Source organism: Typha latifolia, chromosome 1 (genome assembly GCF_019914945.1).
Source record: "Typha latifolia isolate L0001 chromosome 1, TyphaL0001v2, whole genome shotgun sequence".
Taxonomy (NCBI): Eukaryota; Viridiplantae; Streptophyta; class Magnoliopsida; order Poales; family Typhaceae; genus Typha; species Typha latifolia.
The window spans coordinates 22,251,158-22,274,701 of record NC_133086.1 but is presented as its reverse complement, the minus strand read 5'-3'; the positions used below and the strand labels follow the sequence as shown (position 1 = coordinate 22,274,701).

General features: G+C 36.6%; 3 protein-coding genes across 5 annotated transcripts in view; 2 read left to right on the top strand and 1 right to left on the bottom strand.

Annotated features, from left to right (window-relative positions):
* The window catches only part of LOC140783464 (alpha-N-acetylglucosaminidase-like), a 30,768-nt gene extending 23,329 nt beyond the window's left edge, over positions 1–7,439 (top strand). Inside the window, exons 14-19 of the mRNA XM_073130358.1 lie at positions 161–259; positions 1,441–1,551; positions 5,997–6,241; positions 6,451–6,688; positions 6,780–6,858; positions 6,928–7,439. Coding sequence (XP_072986459.1) covers positions 161–259; positions 1,441–1,551; positions 5,997–6,241; positions 6,451–6,688; positions 6,780–6,858; positions 6,928–7,223 — 1,068 coding nt within the window. The 3' untranslated portion in view covers positions 7,224–7,439. The remainder of the gene's footprint in view (positions 1–160; positions 260–1,440; positions 1,552–5,996; positions 6,242–6,450; positions 6,689–6,779; positions 6,859–6,927) is intronic.
* Positions 7,440–8,571: 1,132 nt separating this feature from the next.
* On the bottom strand, positions 8,572–11,752 carry LOC140783472 (protein NRT1/ PTR FAMILY 5.8-like). Of its 2 annotated transcripts, XM_073130378.1 has the most exons (5): positions 11,617–11,752; positions 11,427–11,529; positions 11,072–11,289; positions 9,920–10,410; positions 8,572–9,825 (listed from the first exon to the last, which is right to left on the bottom strand). In XM_073130378.1, exons 2-5 carry the CDS (start codon positions 11,479–11,481, stop codon positions 9,003–9,005), a joined length of 1,587 nt encoding a protein of 528 aa, XP_072986479.1. In that variant the 5' UTR covers positions 11,482–11,529; positions 11,617–11,752; the 3' UTR covers positions 8,572–9,002. The 2 variants fall into 2 exon arrangements, with proteins under 2 accessions (XP_072986479.1, XP_072986471.1); XM_073130370.1 differs by lacking the exon at positions 11,617–11,752 and having other exon boundaries at positions 11,427–11,610.
* A 2,088-nt stretch (positions 11,753–13,840) lies between these two features.
* LOC140799415 (O-fucosyltransferase 2-like) lies at positions 13,841–22,576 on the top strand. 2 transcript variants are annotated; one of them, XM_073153758.1, is made up of 10 exons: positions 13,841–14,508; positions 15,496–15,585; positions 15,683–15,782; positions 15,967–16,028; positions 17,193–17,281; positions 18,352–18,472; positions 18,547–18,690; positions 20,272–20,600; positions 20,737–20,977; positions 21,726–22,576. In XM_073153758.1, the coding sequence occupies exons 1-10, from the start codon at positions 14,068–14,070 to the stop codon at positions 22,032–22,034; spliced, it is 1,926 nt and encodes a 641-aa protein (XP_073009859.1). In that variant the 5' UTR covers positions 13,841–14,067; the 3' UTR covers positions 22,035–22,576. The 2 variants fall into 2 exon arrangements, with proteins under 2 accessions (XP_073009859.1, XP_073009868.1); XM_073153767.1 differs by lacking the exons at positions 15,683–15,782; positions 15,967–16,028.
* The last annotated feature ends 968 nt before the right edge of the window (positions 22,577–23,544 follow it).

Below are 23,544 nucleotides of genomic sequence, written 5' to 3'. Positions count from 1 at the left end.
ATATCTTGCATCGACTTTTTTGTTGGAATGTTCTAACACCATTGTCATATCATAGTTCTTACATAGGCATGTTATTCTCTTGAGAGATTCTGAAGAATTCTAATTATGTGCTATCAATGTGCTGCATTTACAAACTTATTTCTTTGTTTGAACATTGAAGGTTGGTGTTGGGATGTGTATGGAAGGCATTGAGCAAAATCCCATTGTTTATGATCTCATGTCTGAAATGGCGTTTCGTCATGAGCAAATAGATGTCAAGGTAACAAGAAGTTACTCATAGATATCCAATATATTTAATTTCCCCATATTTTGATTTTGTTTCTTTCACTAGCTTGATTCCTCTTCACGTAGCAATGAGCTATGAAGGCATGAACTTATAGGCTGGACTTCTTTCATCAAGTTTGAGGTCACCAAATTGGTTTACTTGATCATTATCCATTCCTTTAGCATTACATTGTTATTTACATCATAAGGGAATCAATAAAAGACCTTTCTATTGTCAAATTCATGAAAATAGGATTTATGTTGTCCGAACTTATTTTAAGTTTGAAACTCATTATGGACACCAAAAGCTTTCAGGCTGGATTACCGGAAAGACTAGGATGTGAATCATGTTTGACAAGTATGCTGATCAATTTGGTGTAAGATAAGTGAGAAAAAATTTCAAACCAAATTACTTCTAGTAATTACAAAATTATGAAGATCATTATCATCCAAATTTCAATCATATTCTATAATCAGAATATAATCTTATGCTGCATATATACAAAAGTACATTTGTAGAAGTAGAGCCAAGTGCTATTGCAACAACAGTAATTCCAGTTGACTACATCAAAAACATATCAATGCATGCACTTAATATGTTTATAGTAGTAAAAATAATCTGTAGAGCTCAACAAGTAACCAGTTTGTTAAATAAGAATCTTTGCTATTAACCAATTATCTATGAGTTATGGGCTTATGGCAATGAAGGTAACAATGAAAGCTATAAGTTATGATAGTGAAGGCTATTCTGCAGGACAAGGTGTTGTTTATAGATTGAATTTTATGAAAGATTTAAAAGAAAGAAAATAAAAAGAAGCAATTGTGCTTCTGGAGAGAAAGATTGTAATGTTCCTACATTTCATCTTTTATATAGATGCTGAGGTAGATGAACAATCACATTAGTTTGAAAGAACTACATATGTTGCCATCTTAATATGATCGCGTGATATTGATCATTAGTGGACTACCCATTTTTTATGAGTTTTGGCTTGTATATATTTGAGAGGGTGTGAGTACTTGTCAATTTGAGCAAAGCACCTCAAGGTGAGGCTGCATTGCAAGCTAGTCGGACTTAAAAAAATCTGGAGTACAGTGGATACATATAATTACAGAGATAACGAAACAAGTGCATGCTTCTTTTCTTCATTTCTTAATGATATCTTTAATACTTTTCAGATGTGGGTTGATGTCTATGCAACAAGGAGATATGGAAAGCATATTAAAGGATTGCAAGATGCATGGAGAATATTATACCATACTCTCTATAATTGCACTGATGGTGCATATGTAAGTTGTGAATTTACTAAATATAATTGTCATATAACAGGTGCAATCTCGATGAGTATTCTCACACAGTTCTACTTCTATAGTTTTGTCTTGTACTTCTTAATCTTTTCTATCATTCCCTAGTGTTAGATGCAGAATCCTAGAGGAGGAGAATAAATGTACTCATCAAATATCTTAATCAGAAACAAGTCAGTCAATCACCACACAAACTTTCATGCAAGTAAAGTAAATCAGAGGATCCTGTGTAAAATAATCTGTTCACTAGACTAAAGAAGTTTACATGCTGTTAGCCTGTTACTGAATGAATCACAAACTCTTCAACTCAAATGCAAGAATTCTTGAAGCTGAAACCCTGCTTCTGATATGTAGCAAGTTGCCTAAACTGATGTATTGACTCATGTTTAGTGGTCCATAGATATTAGATCACCTCATGTTTGCATGCATGAAGTTTGAATCCACTAACAGAGGTAAGAATTTTTTTCAATAGTGGTCATTTGAGAAATCTCTTATATGAATTCACATGGAACAAACTATAAAAGACTCAATGTCATTTGTTTGGATATCCTTCCAGATATGCTATCTCAAAGTTGTACACTTTTTATCAATGATGGCCATGCCACCGTCGGCATGCCCCCGCGTGCCAGTGCACGCATCTATAATATTTGTAATAAAATATTTAAAATATTTAGAGATGTTTTTAGGTTTTCGGCATGCTAATCTTTATTTTTGATTAAATATGTCACGACCCAAAATAGAAATCATGACTGGCCATGCATCTCAATATACTTGAGATGCACGAAGTCTTATTAATACTCTCTACGTGTACGATGGCAAAATAAATAAACAAAATGAAAATATGCTTTATTAAATTTTATAACTAATTGCAATAAAGATAAAACAATGTTAAAGTTTTTGAGTCTCTAAACTAAATGAATAAAACTTCTATTCTAAAGCATAAAATCTAAAAGAGCGGAAAGGTAAATAGGTGAATCTTAAGTGGAGGTGGAGTCCGGATACATCTCGCTCAGTCGCCCCGCTGACTATTACCTGAAATAGATAAACAAATACAAAAACAATAGAACCATGAGCCAACAATTATAGCTCAGTGAGTGGAATCCACTCGAAAACCAAATAATTTTTAATTCATATTAATGCTGAATAAATTAAACTAAAAGCAACAATATCTATAACAATATGCAATAGGCATGCTCTCTAAATAATAACAATGATAACAATAGAGAGATGTCACAATTTGTAACCTTGCACATTTTCAACATATTAACATCTTTTGATATTTATACTGTCATGTGTCTCAATGGGTCTAAATCCCGTGGATCCACATCAACTAGAAGTCACCTCGAGATGACGGTCGGGACTTTTCTTTATAGCTGATCCGGTTAGGGTCATCAGAGGGTATCACCTTGTGATAAACACACTCTGTCTTTTTCTCTAACCGTTGAGAAAATTTAGTCACCTAAGAAATTTTTTCATTCATCCTAGGACTGTTTTCTAACCCCGCCAGAGTCACCTAAAAAAGTCACCGCAGTGATCTAATTTAGGACTTTCCCCTGGACTTCCAGATAGACTTGAGTCACCACGGAAAATCACAAACGATTTATACCGGGACTGTTCTCTAAGTTGTACCAATACTAGTCTTATTTTTTTTTTCACAAATTTCAATATTTGCACGAAGAATGGTGATGCACTGAATATAATATTTAAATGCACACAGAAAATATAACAATTAAATTTTCGCACGTAAAGATGAAATAAATAGATTTTCACACAGAAATTGCAACAATTTAATTTTTACACGTAAGGGTGAAATAAATAAATTGCACAGAAAATTTACATGGTTTGACTAAGATACGAAATACAATAAAATAAACATGTGAGTGATCCCACTCACCTGAGTATAGGTAAGACAACCGAAATCTCAAATCTCTAGCTCACGTACTAAAAATCACCACAATAATAAATAATAATAAAAATTTTAATTTGAATAATAATAATATTTTTAAAATTTAAAAACCAAAAAGAATAAAATGGGTTTAAATTTACCTATTGGATTGGGCTGGGCTACTGCTGGCTCGGCCCATTCCAAAAATGAAGCTAATCGGGCTGGGCCAAAGCTTAGCCAAAAGAAACTAATCGGGCTAGGCCAAGGCCTAGCTGAGAAAATGGATTGGGCTGCGGTTTAGCCCGCAGCCCATCCAATTTAATTGGTTCGGGTCGGGTCTGTGGATCTGAAATCCAAACCCGAACCCGAACCCAACCTGAATTTAAAAGAAAAAGGGGGTTGGCTTGGGTTAAACCCGAGCCCAACCCACCCCTTCTTCTCTCTCTCGCGCGTCCGACACGAGGAAGGGAGAAAACTAGAGAGAGTGGTCGCCGGTGACTCTGCCGGCGGCGGGTTACAACCGGCTCCCTCTCTCTCTCTCTCTCTCTCTCTCTCTCTACTTCGTCGTCCTCACGAGGTGGAGAACTCACCACCGACGGCCGAAATCGAAGTCGACGTCAATCGGAGCCATGAGGGCTCCCTAGAAGACATCACCGACACCGGCTTGGAGCACGAAGCTTCCGGTGACGATGCGGTTGCGACCCGAAGCCGCCGGCCGGCCAAATTTGCCGACGAGGCCGAATTCCGCGAATTAGGTATTTCTGATTTACCTATTTAAATTTAAATTAAACTAGAGGGATGAGAGAGGGCTCACCGGGAAGGAGTGTGGTGGTCCTAAAATCCTCCGGCGATGCTCCGGCGATCTAATCCCACAGCGACGACTCCGACGGAGAGAAGAGAAAGAAAACGATGGAGGAAAAGAAGGCTGGGGGAGGAGTTGAGGAGAGAGAGGATTAGGGTTTAATTTATAGATTAGAAGATGATCAAATCTAATCCGATTTAGATTAGATGAAATCCCCCCTTATCAGCGCCTCGTCGCGTGTCGGAGAGGGAGAGGGGAGGGGCTGCATGTGCAGAGCACGTGCACCCTCCCCTCTCAACCCCTAATTTTTTTTTTCTGATTCTGACAAAATATATGTATTAAAATCTATATTATAGTGTTTTATCTTTGGATTGTTTTTGTGAATGACCTAATTTATTAAAGATAAAATAATAGTTAAATATAATTATTATTCAACACATAATATAATTGAATACATGAATATATTTATTAAAGGTAATATTAATGATTGAACACTTTATAATCTGATTGAGTACTTCATAATATAATTGAACATATAATAACATTCAATACATAATATTAATTGATAATTATTCAATAATTAAAACTAATATCTAGTTGAACGTAGCATAATGAGAAGGATTAAAGACTTCATTTGCCGGCATTAGAATTACACAAGAATGTCGCACTAAATACTATCGGTAATCTTCCGAACTCATTTACTGATAGCATTGTTTATTGTAACGTCTCACATAGTTTTAATACAAATAGAGATTTTATAATTCTCATATGATATGATATAAATATTGAATATGTATGGAAATTAAAATTAATTTGATGATGATTGATGAAAATTTTAAAAAAAAGCTCTATATGCCGTGTTGGACGCACACAGGCGTGTTGACCGGCACTGCCATCCTTACTTTTTATTACTTCATGGCAATTTATAGATAAAAATTGGTCAATGTAGAAATCTGGAGTGGAGGGACTTGAATAGTCAAACTTTGCATGTGAAAATCTTCAAAAGGTCAAAGATGAGTTTGACTGTTTAGCGCCTCCACTTCTTAGTTTTGCTAGTTCAACCTTAAATTATCCTTGTTAAGGTAGTTTAGTTCAATATAGTGTTGGATTCCAAGCTCAATACCATTCTCGGAATCTCCATTTGAAATAGTTGACCAAAGAAGTAATTCATGTTCATGGAAAGGCTGTCAAGTCTATTTTTGGCATATGAAGGAAGGGTTCTAAGAGATTAACCACTCTCAGACTGGGATTTGAGCTGAATTAGCCCATAGGTTTGATTAAAGACCATGATCTCCTTAATGCTTACTTATTAGCATATTTTATTTATTTGAAGATTATGTACTTTTGATCATTATACTCGTTCCATCTTCTGTTGTGTGCTATACATTTGTAGATATTTGCTCTGTTTGACTAATATGTGAGCTTCAAGATAAACATTTATTATCATATCACCTTTCAATTCTCTTCTATATTCTCTGGTGAAAATTACTCAACTTTTCCTTTTTCACTGTTTTTTTTTCTCCCTTGAAGCACATCTTTTTCATAACAACCTGCCTGAAATATTATGTGTGAAACTGATGACTGAATTACCAGGTTTCAATCGAAGCTTGTATGCGTGCATGCGTGCGTGCGTGCATGAATTAGAGGAGGCATTTCAGATTGTCTCTGTTGCATAATCTTTTTATGAGAAGATCTAAATAAGTTCCTAATTCAATACTTTTTTGATTTGAAACTTTGTAACAGGATAAAAACCGAGATATCATATTAGCATTTCCAGATGTTAATCCTTTCATCATTTCAGTGCCAAAATTACATAAAGGTGCAATGTATCCTCATTCTAATCAACAGTTATCAGAAAGATACTACTTGAAGGACCTGTCTGATCAATATGAACAGCCACATCTGTGGTATTCAACGAGTGATGTCATACATGCATTACAACTTTTTCTTGAAAATGGAGATGAAATGTCTGAGAAGAGCACTTTCAGGTGAGGTGAAAGATTTATTCAAGCATATCTTTAAAATATGTTTTAGTTGTTTGTTTACGATTAGTTTTTTAGTTATAAGTCATGTCTCAGATTTACATTCTGTACATTTCAAAATTGTCCCATTAGTATGCTATTTTCAGACAACTTGTCAGCTCAGCCATCTGTGCATTAATTGCCTTAGGGACATTGGATTTTATTGCCATCCACAGGTATGATCTTGTGGATCTAACTCGACAAGCTCTCGCAAAGTATGCAAACCAGGTTTTCTTGAAGGCAATAGAAGGCTATAAATTCAACGATGTCAACCAAGTTAGTTTCCACACACAGCACTTTCTTGATCTTGTCAGAGACTTGGACATGCTTTTGGCCTGCCACGAGGGCTTTTTGCTTGGGCCTTGGTTAGAGAGTGCTAAGAGCCTTGCAAAAGGTCTGAAACAGGAGAAGCAGGTATTGCCATTATTTGTGCACTTTGACCCCTCAGAATTTGCAAATCACCCTAGTAGTGTTATCGCTAATTTACAATTATCACATTTTGCAGTTTGAGTGGAATGCGAGAACTCAAATAACAATGTGGTTTGACAATACAGAGACAGAAGCAAGTCTATTACGTGATTACGGTGGGTGCTATATTTCACAGTTTGATACTCATTTTGGTGCAATACTATTAATAACAAGTTGCACTGCAGGAAACAAGTACTGGAGTGGTCTTCTACAAGACTACTATGGGCCACGGGCAGCTGTTTACTTCAAATACCTGCTGGAAAGCATGGTGAAAGGGGAGAGCTTCCCATTAGAGGATTGGCGGAGAGACTGGATTCATCTTACCAATAAATGGCAGAGCAGTAGGAATATCTTCACAGTTAAAGCCACTGGTGATGCTTTAAACATCTCAAGATGGTTGTATGACAAGTACCTGCGGAATGCTGATTCACGCCCAGAATACAAGATTGTAGACTTCATTGCTAGATCAGCAGACATCTAGGCTCCATATTTTCATGAAATCATCATGTCTTTCTATCAGATTATACTTGACACATCGTTGTAGATTGTAGTTTCGTACAGTGAGTTTTGATATCCTTCTTGTCATATTGAAAAAAATGCTACTTCAATGGCTTTTCTTCTATGTCAAACAGATTGCTTTTTCCAAACAAGACAGCTGAGAAATTCTTCACTATAATGGATGAAGTTGTTTGAACCATATCGCATTTCTGGAGGTTCTTCGTCCTCGGGCAGAATTCTAGAAGCTTCTAGGCCTTCTAGAATAGCTGAGCGCGATAAATGATGGCCAGACATGACAGGTTATCTAGTCGACTAAGGAGAAATTTTTTCCAGAAGCAACCTCGAAAGTCCACCAAACACACGTATATGATGGTTTTCTTCTTGCGAGAATATCATGCAAGTTAAATTAGGATTTTGAAGAAGTCATCAAAGGTTTCCTTTCGTCATATTGTTATCCCTATTCGAAGAATGGTCAAAGTAAATAACTTTTAGCTCTATTAGCCCAGTTTTTTAGCCAGAAGAAAAGAAAAGAAAAGGAGTTAGATATTAACTACTTATATGTTAGTTTGCTGACTGCATCCTATGTGTTGGTATGTAGACTTTTCCTTATGGTGTTCAGTGGTCCAACATAGACAGCGCAAGCAATGAGCGAATCAAAACATTTAATATACACATAGCAACCGATCATCCTTACCTTCAAATTGATCGTACTTCTTTATCACCTCTATTCTCTATTCCAACTCTTCCTCTCGTCAAAGTACGCGCATCTACGACGAACCCCTCTAGCCTCATCTCTATAAGGTTCCCTGCTGGCTATCTCCTGTCTGGATAGTTGTAAACGGGCATAACGTCTAACTTTTAATTGGAAAGAAAGCTCAACTAGAAGTAAGCCAGCTTTCTCATTAATGGAGAGGAGCAGCTCGGTTGGTACGTCGTGGGCAGATCAATGGGACTACAGCGGCGATCCCATGCCGGTGTCGGGGAAGAAGACCAGTCATGATAAGACGAGGGCCATGGAGAAGACCAAGGCTATTGCTTCCACTGGAATTAAGAAGGTGAAGGAAGGCACTACTAATGGCCTCCAGTGGATCAAGGAGAAGTATCGGAAGAAGACCCGGAAGTAGCAGAGCATGTCCTCTGTTATTTCTCTTTGTTTTTCTTCTTTGTTGTTTGTGTGTGAGAAAAAAATTAATAGAAATTGCTAGGTGTCTTGATTAGCTTTATTATCTTTTGGGCTGTTTCATATCTAGTTCTGTGTTGATTGATTCTTTTCACGTTATGTAGATGAATATAGAAGTATAAATTATGTGGATAACTGGTCGTGATGTAAGTGTTTATGGATAAGTTGCATCAGCATTTCAGCTTTATGTATTGTTTCTGTGAAATAATTATACAGCACAGTACTCTCTAGTTCTTGTTATAACCGGAATAACTGTTGAGCTATTTATCCTAATAGACTCGTTGGTCTATTCGAAAGAGATTACCATCCACCAAAATAGATTCCTTCTGCTTTATTCGAAAGAGATTGCAACTTTTCCTTGACAGTCTTCCTTGGAGAGCAGAAATAACAATTCAACTGTGGCATGGAAGTATGATCCAGCATGCTGTACTGAGAGATTTGTATCAATACTGATTCAGAGGATTTGCAACTTTACTGGACGATCTGATACTGGTTTGCAATAAATTCACTTTCTAGTGATCCAGAGCACTGTACAGATTGGATTGAACTTGAGCTGAATTAATGCATTGGGTGTCATCTTGCTTAATCATTCACACTATCATAAAATCTACGCAAGTATGCAAAGATCAGAAAACTGATAGAGCCTAGCAGAGCCAGAAACCAATAGTAGTTATCAAGCCGAGATTCCCTTGGATCATCAGAGAACCAACTGTGTTCTTTGCCATATTTACCTGTGATCATCTCCACAACTGAGATCATCAGAGCACTAACAAAGCTTCCCACGCCGAAGACACTTAGGTAGAGCGCTATGCCGATGGTTCTCATTGTGTTAGGCACTTGAGTGTAAAAGAATTCTTGCATTCCAACAACTGTGAAGACATCAGAAATCCCCAAAAGAATGTACTGAGGCAGCAACCAGAAGATGCTCAGTTGTGTCTTTGGCAATAGCGGTTCAAAGGATTCTTCTTTCCTAATTATATCAAGCCTTGTTGATTCGACTACTGCCGCAACAACCATGGCTATGATCGACAGAATCATACCTATACCAATCCGTTGGAGCACAGTAATTCCCTTCTCATCTCGAGTAAGAACACGCAAGAACGGTATAATGAGCTTATCATACAGAGGCATCAGCATTATTATCGAAATAGTAATCGCGCTTTGAAGTGTAGCTGGAGGGACCACAAAGCTTCTCCCAATGGTATGGTCCATTGTCATGCCTTGCTTTGTGAAGAAAGTTGCTGGTTGCTGAAAGATGACTGCAAACATTAAGAGCATTGTCCAAATTGGCAAAAGCCTCAATATTGTTTTGGCGACTCCAGGCGGCTCATCAACATTGATGAAGTTTCCTTCAACGCCTTTAAAATCATTGAAGTCATCTCTAAGAGGCTTCTCCTCCTGTAACCTGCATATAAGTAAGAATAAAACTAGTAGATTAATTTCTAGTAGAACTATTAGATGCTTGTTAACTATAACTTTTTTCAATCCAGAGAGCTCACTCAAGCTCCATAGCATCCTCATCTCTTGATGGCAAGCGGACCTTTCGTGTCATAATATTTCTGACAGCATCCTTGAGGGCTTGGATGGTGCTCTCTGTGTGCTCATTATGGATCCTGAGTTGCTTGTGCACATAAAAACGAGTTCCACACAAGAAGGATGCCACAGACAATGCCATCACACCAGTGGGGATGCCAAATCCTAGTCCCCAGCCAACTGTATCTTGGATATAAGACATGATAGAGTTCCCCAAAAGACTGCCAGTGCATATACCAAAGTACCACCATTGGAAGAATAAACTCTTGGTCTTCGTTTGCTCTTCCCCTTTGCCGCAAGGCAAGTCGTCTTCGAGCTCCAATTGGTCTGCTCCAAATGCTTGCAAGGATGGATTGTATCCACCCTGCCCTATGGAGATTAAGTAGAGGGGAAGAAACAATGAAGAGCATGGCATCCATGCATGAAGTAAAGCCCATGAAGTTAGTCCCACAAGGCCCTGATAGGAAGAAAGAAAACTAGTTATAGAGAGAACAATTGTTGATATGAACATGGTGATTGAAATGTTTTTTATGTAGCCTGATAGAGTACAAATTGCAGTAACAGGAGTAAAACTCATATATTTAGTACTTGGTTGCTTGTAAGAAATATTCAACTCTTTATTTATGTATGTCTCTATTGACCAAAGCCCAAAGAAAATGCTGATAAACTTTGTAATCAGGTACAACAGTGCAGAAACTTCATCCCACTTAACCTCACATAGTCATATCTAGCAGAAGAAACGAGCAAAGAGAGCATAGACATTTATAGATTCTTCTGCACTTGATTTGAAAAAAATGGACTATGATATAAAATTGAGATATATGCCAGGAGTAAAAAAAAAGTTGACCATATTTCGAGCCTGGATTCTGTTTAGCTCATCCTTCCAGGGGGAAAAAACAAAGAGATTGAAAAATGGTTTGACATCACACTCCAAATCATCATCACCTAAATGGATTGAAGTTCCAAAATCTCATGCTTGAGAACAATTACAACAGTTCATCAGATTTGCAGTATTCATGCAGTCATAGAAGCATTTGTATTACTACGTTAAACAAATTTTGCCATCAAAAAGTAATTCTGCTAGGAATAATCTCAAATTGGTTCATCAAGAAATATACCACGACATATAGAAAGGAAGATGCCATTATGGTGGAATAGCGATCCCAGTATGAATCAGCAAATATCGCGCTTACAAGAGGAAGCATGGAAGTGACACCATTCCAAGCGCTAACACTCTTCGCAGCCGAAGACGTGCTCATCTTCACAACATCTGTGAGATAAGTAACCAAGTTGGAAGCCACTCCCTTATATGCAAATCTTTCCGCACTAGCCACCACTGCATCAGATGAATAACTTTAGATTAGTGTTACTTCTTTGGACATTTGATTACCACAACTAACAACAAATCCAAGACAAAGAATGATGCCTTTTGACATTCTATTGCACAAGAGATAGATATGAAAGAAGCATTACCAATGATAAGAATGCATGATCTACTTAGGCCTGTTGGTTTCTTTTCCACAGCCATGAGGAGGACAAGTAGAGAGATTCAAGGATTTCACGACTGTTTCATAACCTGCAAGTCTAAGATTATTCAGCTCACTACCCCTCTTTTTATGAATCAGATCAGGAATTAAAAATAGAAAACTTAACCAATACATACCTTCCAATCTCCAGCATGATGCTTTCACTAGTATGTTCTCATTGTGGAGCTACCATCGAACCACTTTCCATATCAGAAGTGCATCTTTCCCTTAGTGGACTCTGATGAGCCATCGCAAGAACTTGTTTATTAGCTAATTTTTGTCCTAACTATAGCTAACAATGCTATTCTGTTTCTCTTCTGAAAAGGAAAGGCTCTCCTTTTGGTTTCTGGTATCTAAACATCGGTTACGTAAAGGAATTTGATTAGCTCTAACATTATATTAATAGCAAGAGACATGTACATATGCTCTCTTTTTTTCCCGGGCTTCAGGGATCTTATCTAAGAATCCTTGCCAAACGCTAGCTTCTGGACCCACAAAGGATCCTCCTGTGTGATTCTTGGAGGGCTCTTGCAGAAGAACTCTTTTGGTTAAAGAATCAAACTACACAGTGGAATTAAATTACCATACCATATTCTTGTTTTAAAATTGTACAAATGGACAGTAGAAGAGATGCTTCCTGAGACCAAGCATAACTGATGACAGAAAAGCTCGGAAAGAAGCACTTCTTATTGCCGCATCTTATCCAGTGATCTAGGTAAAGAGAATGATAAATGTTTGCCTTTGCTGAGTAAAGAAGCTTGGAAATATTTATAATATGTCTTAAATCTATAGCAGAATATAAATATAGTGAGTTACTTCATATTATATATGTCTCAACATTACCTACAAAACTGGTAGATTTGTAGCATATTCTGAAGAAAAGTATGGATTAATAATAATAATTAAAACAGAAGCTGCAAGGGCGAATAGAAAAGAAACACCATTTAAGCACCAAAGAAAGAAGAGAAACTTGGAAATCTATAAAGTGGAGCACTATGCCTCTGCAGAGCAAAAGGATAAGTTTTCAATGCTAATCTAGGTGGACACCAATTTGAGCAGGAAGATAGTAGACAGGCAAAGATAAAGAGAATGAGCACAAGATGTGCTCATTCTTTCTCCCAGCTCTGTAGTTTTGCCGAGGTGGACTACACTCGCTCTGCAAGCAGCTTTCTTTGTACTATTTTTTCTCTTTTAAAAGTACACTTAAGTTGCCTTTCGCAATATAATTATATCTTGTTTTTTAATTAATATATATATTGTTTGTATTTATTACAGTAAAATATGCATTGATTATAAAAAATATATATGCACACTTCATTTTCAAAAGTTCAATCTTGACAACTGAAAAAAAAAACACTGCAATTAAATTGTAAAAGTTTAGAAAGAAATCAAGCAAGATAAGATATTTGTTTGGAGAAGAAGCATTATGCTTGCATGCCCTTGTCATGAACCCCTTTATCCAAAGCTTTCAATGAATAGATTATAGATTTTAGAGGACATCAACTATCCATGCATTTGTCATGACCCAAAAGATTTTCTGACAGATTGGTAAAGAACCAATTAATCTTCCCACTATTAAGCAATCACAACTTCTTCTTCATCCATATTAAGATAATTGGGGATGACAGGAATTGGAGTTCTGATGTACTTCTGGCAACTCGAAAACTAAAGATATCATAATATTATGTGAGAGTATAATTGCCCCTCAGTATAGTTGTCTATCCGAGGAGATAATGATTCTATTAAGTTAACTTAAGCAGAAGTATTATGGCGATTATGCATAATATAAGCATAGTGTTGCAAATCTCAATACAAACAAAATACAGGGGTTGGTTTACTGATAACACCCATATGGTAGGGAGTTAATAAAATTAAGCAAAATTGATAAAAAAAAAACACTCTACATATTGTCTTTATATAATTCACACCATTCAATTCATGCATTTTGCTTAAAATATCTTAAAAAGATTATGCGATTAATTTTCTTAACAATTAATTACCATATAAATAAGTTCAATGTACAATGACCTTAATGCCGTGGACTCAAGGTTCATATTCTACAGGTCAAAGAGCAACTCCTGAATGAGGAAAATGAGGAAAATTGGGAGAGTAAAAGCCACTCAAATAAATCCTCTTAGATTAAGACAAGAATAAATGAAAGACTAGATTTTAAGGTAGATGAGGGGGTATTTTAATTTTTAATTAAGGGTTTTTTGAGATATAATAATAATAATAGAAAACAGGTAGATGTTTATGATAAATTTATCTAAAAATTAAAATGTAGAATTAATTTTCTTTTTGTTTGTAAAATTTCTGATAAAAATGCAACACAAATAAAAAAACTAGGCCTGAGGCTTGATTGGGCTTAGGCCTTGGAGTCGGTAATTGGTATTGGGCCTTTGTTGGGCTTGGTATTGGGCCTTGGACTTGGAGTTGGAAAGTTTATAGGCCAGTCCGGCCTAAGTCCATAAAATTGCAGCCCGGACTGGACGTCGAAGTCTCATCTCGGCTAATCGGTAATTGGTCAAAACCCCGAGCTGGAAACTGGAACTGGGAAGGCGGAAGCCAAGTCCCGAAGTGTACTTCCCATGGCTTCCGACGACTCCTCTCTACCTCCGTCCTCCACCTTCGAATCCCTCCTACAACTGGAAGATGAACCCCTCGATTCCTCTTCGAGGTCTTCCATCTTCCACTCTCGATCCCATTCCACCACACCGAGAAGCCGCCCGAGCTCGCCTCGCCCCCTCTCCTTTGGATCCCCCTCGCCGTCGCGATCTAATCCGCTCTTCCCCTCGCCCGGGGGTTTATACGGATCTCTGAGGTCGCTTAGGCCGAAGCATTTGGGGAGGAGGAAGAAGGGATCGCAGGGTAGGAGGAGGACGAGGGGGATCTTGATGTGGTCCGGAGTGGTCGCATTCTTCTTCCTCATGAACTGGTGGATGTTCTCGCGGCTTCAAGATCCGGCCTTGCGCCCTAGCGGCAAAGACTCCGCGTTCTTGAACAGGACGGCGACAGCGCAAACTTATCTGGTTGGTTTCGTGGGATTTTACGATATATTTATATTTTAGTAATTTGGAATAGTATGTGCATTGTTTCAAATACTCTGTTATTCTTTTTTATGACACTCTCATTAGTCGCTGTTTACTTCTTCATCTTCTTTTCTCTCTTTAGTTCACTCACGCAGGCTAGTAATTGTGATGCACACCATACGTAGAAATGAGAATTTTGGGATCTAGGAGGTATCATTAGAAGATGGAATGACAAATTATAGTATGTAGGCTAAATGAGGATAAGATATGAAAGAATAAAATATAGGCTGCGCTTGGAAGGAGTTACCGAATCAGGGTTGTTAAGGCGCAAGGAAGATGAAAACAAGACTTAAATAGAGATATGGGCGAACTATGTTGCAAAAGACTAGAAAAACTCAAATTTGCAATTTTCGGAGCTCCTTTTGAATCAATTTATTCAACTTGAACACACCGGCTTGGGTGCTAGGGCTCTTCTTTGTCACACTTTAGAGGTAAAATTTATATCGATATAATTTACTCTAGATCATGGATTCATGTGTCTGCTTGTGTGATAGAGGTCTTAATTTGCAGCTATCGAAGATATATAAGCTAGGATCCCAAAAAATTCTTGTACTTATTCACCATCGTAGAGTTCCTTCTGTTGTTCCTTGGACATAGGATGTTAGCATAGCCACCAAGCAGCATATTATTCTGGTTTTCAGTTGCTTTTCTTTTCTGTTTTCCTGTCCAGCTGGCTGCCAAAATTATCTAGTTTGGGCTGCTTTCTTTAACAAGTTCCACCCGGTTGGAACATAATGATACAACCTCTATCATCTATGACATAACAGTCTTAACCTCTATTATTGCCGTATTTTTTACTGTAAAGAAGTCCATTGGCCCTTTTCCAATTCCACCTCATTTAAAGTTACCAGCTTTTGTACAATGTGTTTATTGTGTTACAATAGTTTCTTACCTGACTCATGTTTTTATTTATTCAAATGCTTGAAGGACAACGGAAGTAGTAATGGGAAAAGGAAAAGAGTTCATAGAGTCATGTTCACCAGACTACTTGCTTTGGCAGCACATGCATTAGCAGAGGTAAGATTCTCAATTTATAAGAGATGCCTCTATGTAGTCCACATATCTCTTCATTTTGATTTTGTGTTTTCATTACCGATGATATAAAAATACATAGGCAGAGAGCAGGCCAGAGCCTCAAGATCTATGGGAGGAACCCTTAGATTCTGCTGTTTCATGGAAGCCTTGTGCTGACCAACGAAATTGGGAAGCTAGTGGTAACATCAGTTTTATATTCTTTGCTATTCCATAGGTACATATGTAAGACATATATCTTCCACACTTGGCGATTGTTGGCTGAACATGTCAATTCTTTGACACTTTGTTAAGGCAACTAAACCCAGTTATTTTTCATCCCTAAAGTTGAGTTCTTTTCCTCTTTGCTTTTATTTTTTTATGTAGAGGGAAAGAATGGTTACATCATAATAAGTGCAAATGGAGGCATAAACCAGCAGCGAGTGGCTGTAAGCATTTATCCTGGAAGAAGTCCTACTGCTATGATGTTCTCTTTTGCTACTGGTGATCGTACAGTGCCTAGTATTATGGAGCCCTGATTATATTCTTCTTTATCACTTATGAAGAATGTGAAATTGTCAAATTATGGATTATCTATCTTGGCCTCTTCTAAGAATTTGCACTTTGAATATATATCTACTTATTTTCCACAGTGATTTGCCTCATGCTGCTAACATTGCAATCTTAATTTTGATTTTAGAATCTTATATAGTAATATATTTGTTGTTTGGGGGGATTCCTTTTAATTTTTAGTAATCTGAATATGTTTTGATTCCTATAAGTGCATTTCCTTCTTTAAATAGGCCAATCAAAATATTGATGAGAAATAGTTAGAGTTTCTAGTGCCTGGTTATGTACAAGGATAACAAGGTATATAATATAAACATTTTGACTAGTGCATAGATTTTGCTTTCTTCATGCTAGCAGTTAGGAGTTAGGGCAAGTCTCCGGAGAGTTGATCTTAGGTTGATAGCTAGTTGCAAAATTTTGCCAAGGGAAAAGAGAATAATTTTGCTCTACTTGATATTTGAATAAATTTTCTTTTCCTTTTGTGCATTAGCATTTATTCAATTATTCAATTTTGACTAGTGCATAGATTTTGCTTTCTTCGTGTTAGCAGTTAGGAGTTAGAGCAAGTCTCCGGAGAGTTGATCTTAGGTTGCCAAGGGAAAAGAGAATAATTTTGCACTACTTGATATTTGAATAAATTTTCTTTTCCTTTTTGTGCATTAGCATTTATTCAATTATTCGGGCTTAGATTAGTCTTACATGATAATAGATTTTGAAAGTGGACGTTGGATTCATGGTAGACGACTCTAGATACTAATCAGTGAGGTTTGCGAAGCTGTAAATAGACGATATAAAAATTCTTTATTAGTCGATGAAATTTCTTGAGTAGCTTAAAATTGCTGAAAATCATCTATATTAGCTAGACCCTTTTTGATGTAATCATATTTTGCGTTGTAGCAACCTCGATAACTATATTGAACAGAAATATAAACGTTCTCTCTGTTTTAGTTTTCTGAAACAGAAAAAAAAAATATTTTGGGTTTTGACCTTTGATCTCTACCAGTTCATGCCTTATAACTTTGTCATTGTTTTGACTTTAACAGATCTGCAATGCTGTTGCTATTACTCGTTTGCTCAATGCAACCCTTGTCGTCCCAAAATTTTTGTACAATAGTGTCTGGAGGGATACAAGGTATGCATGTTTCCTTGTAATGTGTTCAGTTTATTCTTTCATTCTGTAGAGGCTTATTTTCAATTTTTATAGTTAGCAATTTGTTACTTTAGCAGCCATATTAGAAATGTCACGTGCTAGTATGTTGCCCCAATCTCCTAGAAAACCAAACTAGAAGTTTGTTATTATTTCAGTGGCATGTTAGAATGCAATTAGATGTAAATTAAATGACAATTAGTTTAGTAGATGTAAACTCAGTAATCAAATTTGACTTTTATGGGCGAAACAACTTTCCAGTGTTATATTCATTTTAACAAATGATAGATGTCTCAACACAGAGAAGACACCATGTATTCAATAATCTTGTTCTCCACAAGATGCCACATAAGCTACTTAAATTACCGCATAGCTCTGTTTCCAAGGATCCAGTATATTTGCATGAAAATCATAATTATTTCACTGCAATTTTGTGAATCCATGAGCAACACATAAAATGTTTGCTATAAGGTGTTTGCACTTTACTGGCAGGTATATGTATTACTACATTCTCAGCAATAAGCTGCAATAAATTGTCAGCTTTGAAATGCCAAAAAGATAATGAATTAGAAGGAAAGACAGTGTGAAATAAAATGCCGTCTGGATTTCTACAGTATTTATGATAAAGTTATATCACTTTCAATCTACTAATTTTTTTGTTCGCTGACACTTTCTTTACTATGTTCATATATCTGCTTCAGTTTGCTACTTTGTAACACCGGTGAATATATCTATTGCCTGATTATTTATATATTAATTTTTCTGGCATTAAGTTTTGTTATACATTAAGCTAATAGATTTTCCACCATGTGAAAGCTGGATAGTGCATTAAGTTATTCATAATCAGAGTTGGAGTCGAAGGATATTAGTAATAGCTTCTCTGGTACGAGCTTACAGTCAGCGATATAAATTTCTAACAATTCATTATAGTTCCTGACTAGCATATGGTTCCATCTTAATTATCTATTGTGTTGCTACGATGCTCTTGCTCAAAAATAGTCTGCAATATGTGATAAAAAGTTAGAGAAAATAACATCATTCAGTTCTATTTCTAGCCAGTTCAGCGATATATATCAGGAGGAACATTTTATCAATGACTTGAAAGCTGATATTCCGATTGTGAAGGAGCTTCCTGTGGAACTACAATCATTAGACTTGGAGGCAATGAGTAGCCTCGTAAGTGTATATCTCAAAGATGTCTTAAATAAATAATAAGGAAGGTAAATTTGACTTTATGAATTGGTTATCAGGTGACTGATGCTGAGGTCATGAAAGAGTCAAAACCAAGTTTCTATGTGAAAAAGGTGTTGCCAATCCTACTGAAAAATAGGGTCATTCATTTTGTTGGGTTTGGAAATCGGCTAGCTTTTGACCCCATACCATTTGAGCTGCAGGTATGCTAAAGTTTATAATGCTTACTGAAGTCTATCTGAGCAATTACACTTTTGACCTGCTATGCTAATATGGTTGAAATTGCAGACGCAATTATTGGTGTTTAAGAACTTATCTAGCAATCCTGTCATTTCCACCACAGGCACAAAAATGCTAACAAACTTTCTAATTTAAACTTTTTAATGGACCCAATTTTAAGTTTTATTTTCATGGTCATATCACAGAGATTCCCTGGGCTTTGCAGAGGGAATGATTTATTGAGGGCATTCCATAGAATGGAATGGTGCAAAAGACCTGGCTAGAATGTCGGATTAGGGACAAGGTTCTGATAATTTTCTTTTCTTTTTATGTTTGTTCGTTGGTGGTTTTGTGGAGCGGTTATCTCTCTGGAAGTAGGTTGATCAACCAAAATTATTGTGTTTCGTCATGTTTCTTGATCATCAGGATGAGTTTGAAGGTTGTTAACCCCTTATGTGAAATGCCAATTCATAGCAGGGGAGTAAATCTTGGTGTTCTTCATGTTGTGGAATCTGACTAACAGGTGGAAACAACCTTGCCAATTAATGCTCTTTATAATTCTATCAGCCGAAAGGATGTTGTTGCATAAATGGTTGACATATATGATAAAAGCTCTTTCTAGGCTTTTATCTTTTTCATCGGGGTAGCCATAACATTAACATTTAATAAGAAACAAATCTAGAAATGCCACCGTTACACAAATTGTACCTACTTCCTCTTGGTACTAGGAATACCAAGGAGTTCCATGTGCCATCATCTACATTGTGGTGTATCGGAGTAATATGACTGTACTGACCAACTCCTGCAAAGTATATTAGGTGCTGCAGTATCCCTTATGTATTTTTGGACGAGCTTATGTTATTGCGCCATTTAGATGAACTACTGAGGCATAAGGATGTTTGCACTATTAGATATGTACTAGGATAAAGGAACAACTCCATGTTTCAATCTTATACCTCCATAAAGATTTTAGTTTGGCAAAGAAGTATATAATTAAATCCATTTGACACAGTGTTCTCTTTTTTTTCACAATGATCTCTTAAAGTAGTTATTTTTGTTCTCAAATAAAAGTATCAAATCCATGGTGAATATGTTGGCACATGGGAATCACTTTAATATTCTGGTGGGCCTTCAAATCCACATAACAAAATGAAGTTTATATGCTATCTCTGGCTTTATTCTTTCTGAAAAAATTTCACCACCCAATAGAAGGTAGGCTTTCATTAATTGTGTTTGGGGTAGCAATAAATGCAAGTCTACATGTAGTCCCAACTCCCAAGGATGCTGCAAACTTTACCGACCTACAGTGTCCGTAAGAGATACTCATCTTTTTCTTTGATCAGACAAAGAAAGAACTATCATTCTAATCTCCTCCCTAGTTTTAAGGAGTTATCAGTTATACAATGGAAGCTGTAATCCATTAGTGGCAGGTGCTTTAGTTACATTTGTTTATTAGAAACAAATTGCTGATAAATGGTTAATGATAATTTGCTTTGGAACTCGACTACTTTCTCATATGTGACAAAATGCTTCTTGCACATATTTCTAACAAAAGGAATATTCAGAGGCTGCGGTGCAGATGCAACTTTCATGCTCTCCGATTTGTTCATAAAATACAAGAAACTGGTGCTTTGCTTGTACAGAGGATGCAACATCATAGGCCATATTCAACACCTTTGGAACATAATCTCCTTGGTCAATTTACAGATAAAGCAGTTCCGGATGGGAAAAAGATGGTTCCTGCAAAATACTTAGCTTTGCACCTCAGGTTTGAAATTGACATGGCGGCATACTCAATGTGTTATTTTGGTGGTGGCAAGGATGAGGAAGAAGAGTTAGAAGCATTCCGAGCTGTCCACTTTCCTGCATTGACACTTCTTAGGAAGACCACAAAGTATGAATGATAATCAAATTTAAACTTTATTGGCTGCGGCAGTATTTATGTCATTGTATTTTAGTACATGTGTGCACTTTTTATGTCTTGAATGTCTATTGCCTTAATACTTTGACTATTTTTCCTATTAATTCAGGGTGCCTTCGGCTGGATTTTTGAGATCTGAAGGCAAATGTCCTCTGACACCTGAAGAATCAGTACTTATGCTTGCTGCCCTTGGTTTCAAACGTAGCACACGCATATATATTGCAGGTGCCGAAATATATGGAGGAAAGTTGAGAATGGCGGCTATAAGTCGTTTGTATCCAAATATAGCAACTAAAGAAAGTCTTCTTTCTTCATCTGAAATTGAACCCTTCCGAAATTATTCATCTCAGGTAAATTGACTGATATCTAATCATTGTTATTTTAAGTAGTTAACCTTTAAAGATTGCATATACTTGCCTGTTAGTTATGGAAATATATAGGAGCACGCAGGTGATGACGTATCCATCTAATATATGTGCATATGAATGCTTGTGTAATATACACAAGTGGATATATCCATATAGGTAATATATTAACATCAAAAACTTTCAGCAAGAAATACTCAATGTGCTTTACTCTTCTTAAGAACTGTTTCTTGGTTATTAGAGTGATATTTCTGGATGTCTGATTTACTAATTCATCTTATTGGATGCATTAGTTTAAGACATGTATTTGTAAGATACAGAGTTGGATAATATCATAAAGCGCACTGATATCCAAAATTTAATGGCACACAGACACACACACACACACACACAAAGTGATAGGTTCATCTTATAATTTTTTGAATTTAATAGCTAGTAAAAATTTATGACTCTCTTTCAGCAGCTTGTTGTTAATACTCTATGTTTCACCAGCTTTCATGTATGATTATTGGCAGAGTAAACAATCTCAGCTTTATTAATTTAATTGAACTTGAATCAAAACAAAGATAAAATAACTAATATATCAGTTTAACAAACCTTAGAATTCAGATGTTGAATATTATTTGAGACATCATATCACTCTTTTTTCTTTTGTTGGGATGTGGGGGTGAGAAAATGACATTCAAGTTAGCAGACAAGTAAGATGAATTCTCATGTCAGTTGTTCTTTGCAGTTAGCTGCCTTGGACTTCATCATGTGTGCTGCTGCAGATGCATTTGCTATGACAGATTCAGGGAGCCAGTTATCATCTCTTGTTTCAGGATATCGTATGTATTACGGTGGAGGAAAACTTCCAACAATTAGGCCGAACAAGCGTCGGCTAGCAAGTATCTTCTCAAAGAATGGTACAATAGAGTGGAAGGAGTTTGAGGATAGAGTGAGGAAGACTATAAGACAGACTAAGCAGGTTCATGAAAGGCCAATTGCAAGGAGTATATACAGACATCCACGATGTCCTGAATGCATGTGCAGGATTGAATAGCTAGGTTTATTTTTCCTTCAATAATGTGTCAGTGTCACCGAAGTCGATCACAGTAATCCATCCAGTATAACATGGAGTGAAGGAAACTGAGTCCCTCATCAGAAAATGCAAACTTAAGACAACTTTGGGTAGCCTAGATTAACTGCTGATATATGAAGTTGGAAGATGTCTTGCCTTGGATCAGATCTCCATGTTTCTCAATTTTCCTGGGCCACTGGTATGCAATTTTTTGATGGAAGAATGCAGTAAATTTTTAGGTTGGACAAGATTATTTTAGGAGCAAGTGAAATTTACTGGAAGAAGAGTATCACGAGGTTACCCTGCGGGCAGCTTTTACTTCCAGAAAGTAGATCTGTATAGATTTATTTAAGGCGCACTGATTCATTCCTTTGTGTTTATCAATTGTTGTTACCTGGATGTTATTCTGGTGTTCTGTTGAAGTATGTGATACAAGATTGCATGCAAATTGAAAGTGATTGAGAAGTATAGCTTATGAAACCTCACATTCCAGTGCAATAAATCGTTCTTTCATTTCTTTGCCATCGGAATCTGAAGGTCCTTAAATCAAGGTAACTGAAACAATTTACTTTTGATTTAATTATGATTCTTAGATCTAACTAATCCTCCATCGTTTTAGTAAGAAAACGTCTTAGAAAAAAGACGTCAGTCTTAATTAATTGAAAAGCTATGCCTGTCTGATGAATTGCAGATTAAACTTGAGCTTCAATACCTGCAACTGGATATGCACGCGGATATTGGATTAGGTATAATAATTAGCGACAGGAAAGAAAGAAACCCCCTACCAACTTGGATATGCATCATAGGAGTTTATTTCTTATTTCAACCTCAAACAATTTGGTTAAATTCTTCGCTGGATCTCTGTTCCAAATGATTCTGGACAAATTTGTCAAGAAAAATAATTAAAGAACAAGGTATTACACGAGGTTGTTTCTCTCCCAGAAGAAAAGAAAAGAAATGAAATGGTGAAACACGAGGTAGGTGGAATATAAAGCTCATATGGTGATGCTATTAGATGGGCAGTTAGTCGATGCAGTCAATTGATTAAGGTACAGTTGTTGGCTGCCATATTGTTTATTAATTCTAATTGATTTTAATTAAGAGAAGTGTAACCATCACTGAGCTGGAAAAGTAGAATAAGACCGCAGCAAAACAACAAGATAAACAACCACCTCTTGCCGTTGTCTACGTAGCCAATAAATCAAACCTAAAACTCATCTGGTAAGAATCTCCTACAAACCCGAGTGGGGTATCCGAGGAGAATTCTGCCCACAATTAGTCTACAGTTTAATACCAAAATTAATAGAGTTTGATTACTGGAAATACCGATCAACCTACAATTTGGGTTTTTGTTTACTCTTAATAAGAGTCGTCTAATGGTAATATTGGCGTTTTGAGCCGTTCGATTCAATTCGAGATGAACCCTTATGGTTGTCGAGCAATTTCATGCATAAAGAATACTTATTCTAGATTAGATCATTCTTAAATATAT

Bases quoted from the DNA above. Each gene is read 5' to 3' on its own strand.
- LOC140799415 (XM_073153758.1), top strand. From the start codon at position 14,068: ATGGCTTCCGACGACTCCTCTCTACCTCCGTCCTCCACCTTCGAATCC. The intron at 16,029-17,192 runs GTAAGCATTTAT...TGACTTTAACAG, and splicing joins TAAACCAGCAGCGAGTGGCT to ATCTGCAATGCTGTTGCTAT. The intron at 20,978-21,725 runs GTAAATTGACTG...TGTTCTTTGCAG, and splicing joins TCCGAAATTATTCATCTCAG to TTAGCTGCCTTGGACTTCAT.
- LOC140783472 (XM_073130378.1), bottom strand. From the start codon at position 11,481: ATGGCTGTGGAAAAGAAACCAACAGGCCTAAGTAGATCATGCATTCTT. The intron at 10,411-11,071 runs GTATATTTCTTG...TCTTCCTATCAG, and splicing joins CTTCCTTTCTATATGTCGTG to GGCCTTGTGGGACTAACTTC. The intron at 9,826-9,919 runs GTGAGCTCTCTG...ACTTATATGCAG, and splicing joins GAGGATGCTATGGAGCTTGA to GTTACAGGAGGAGAAGCCTC.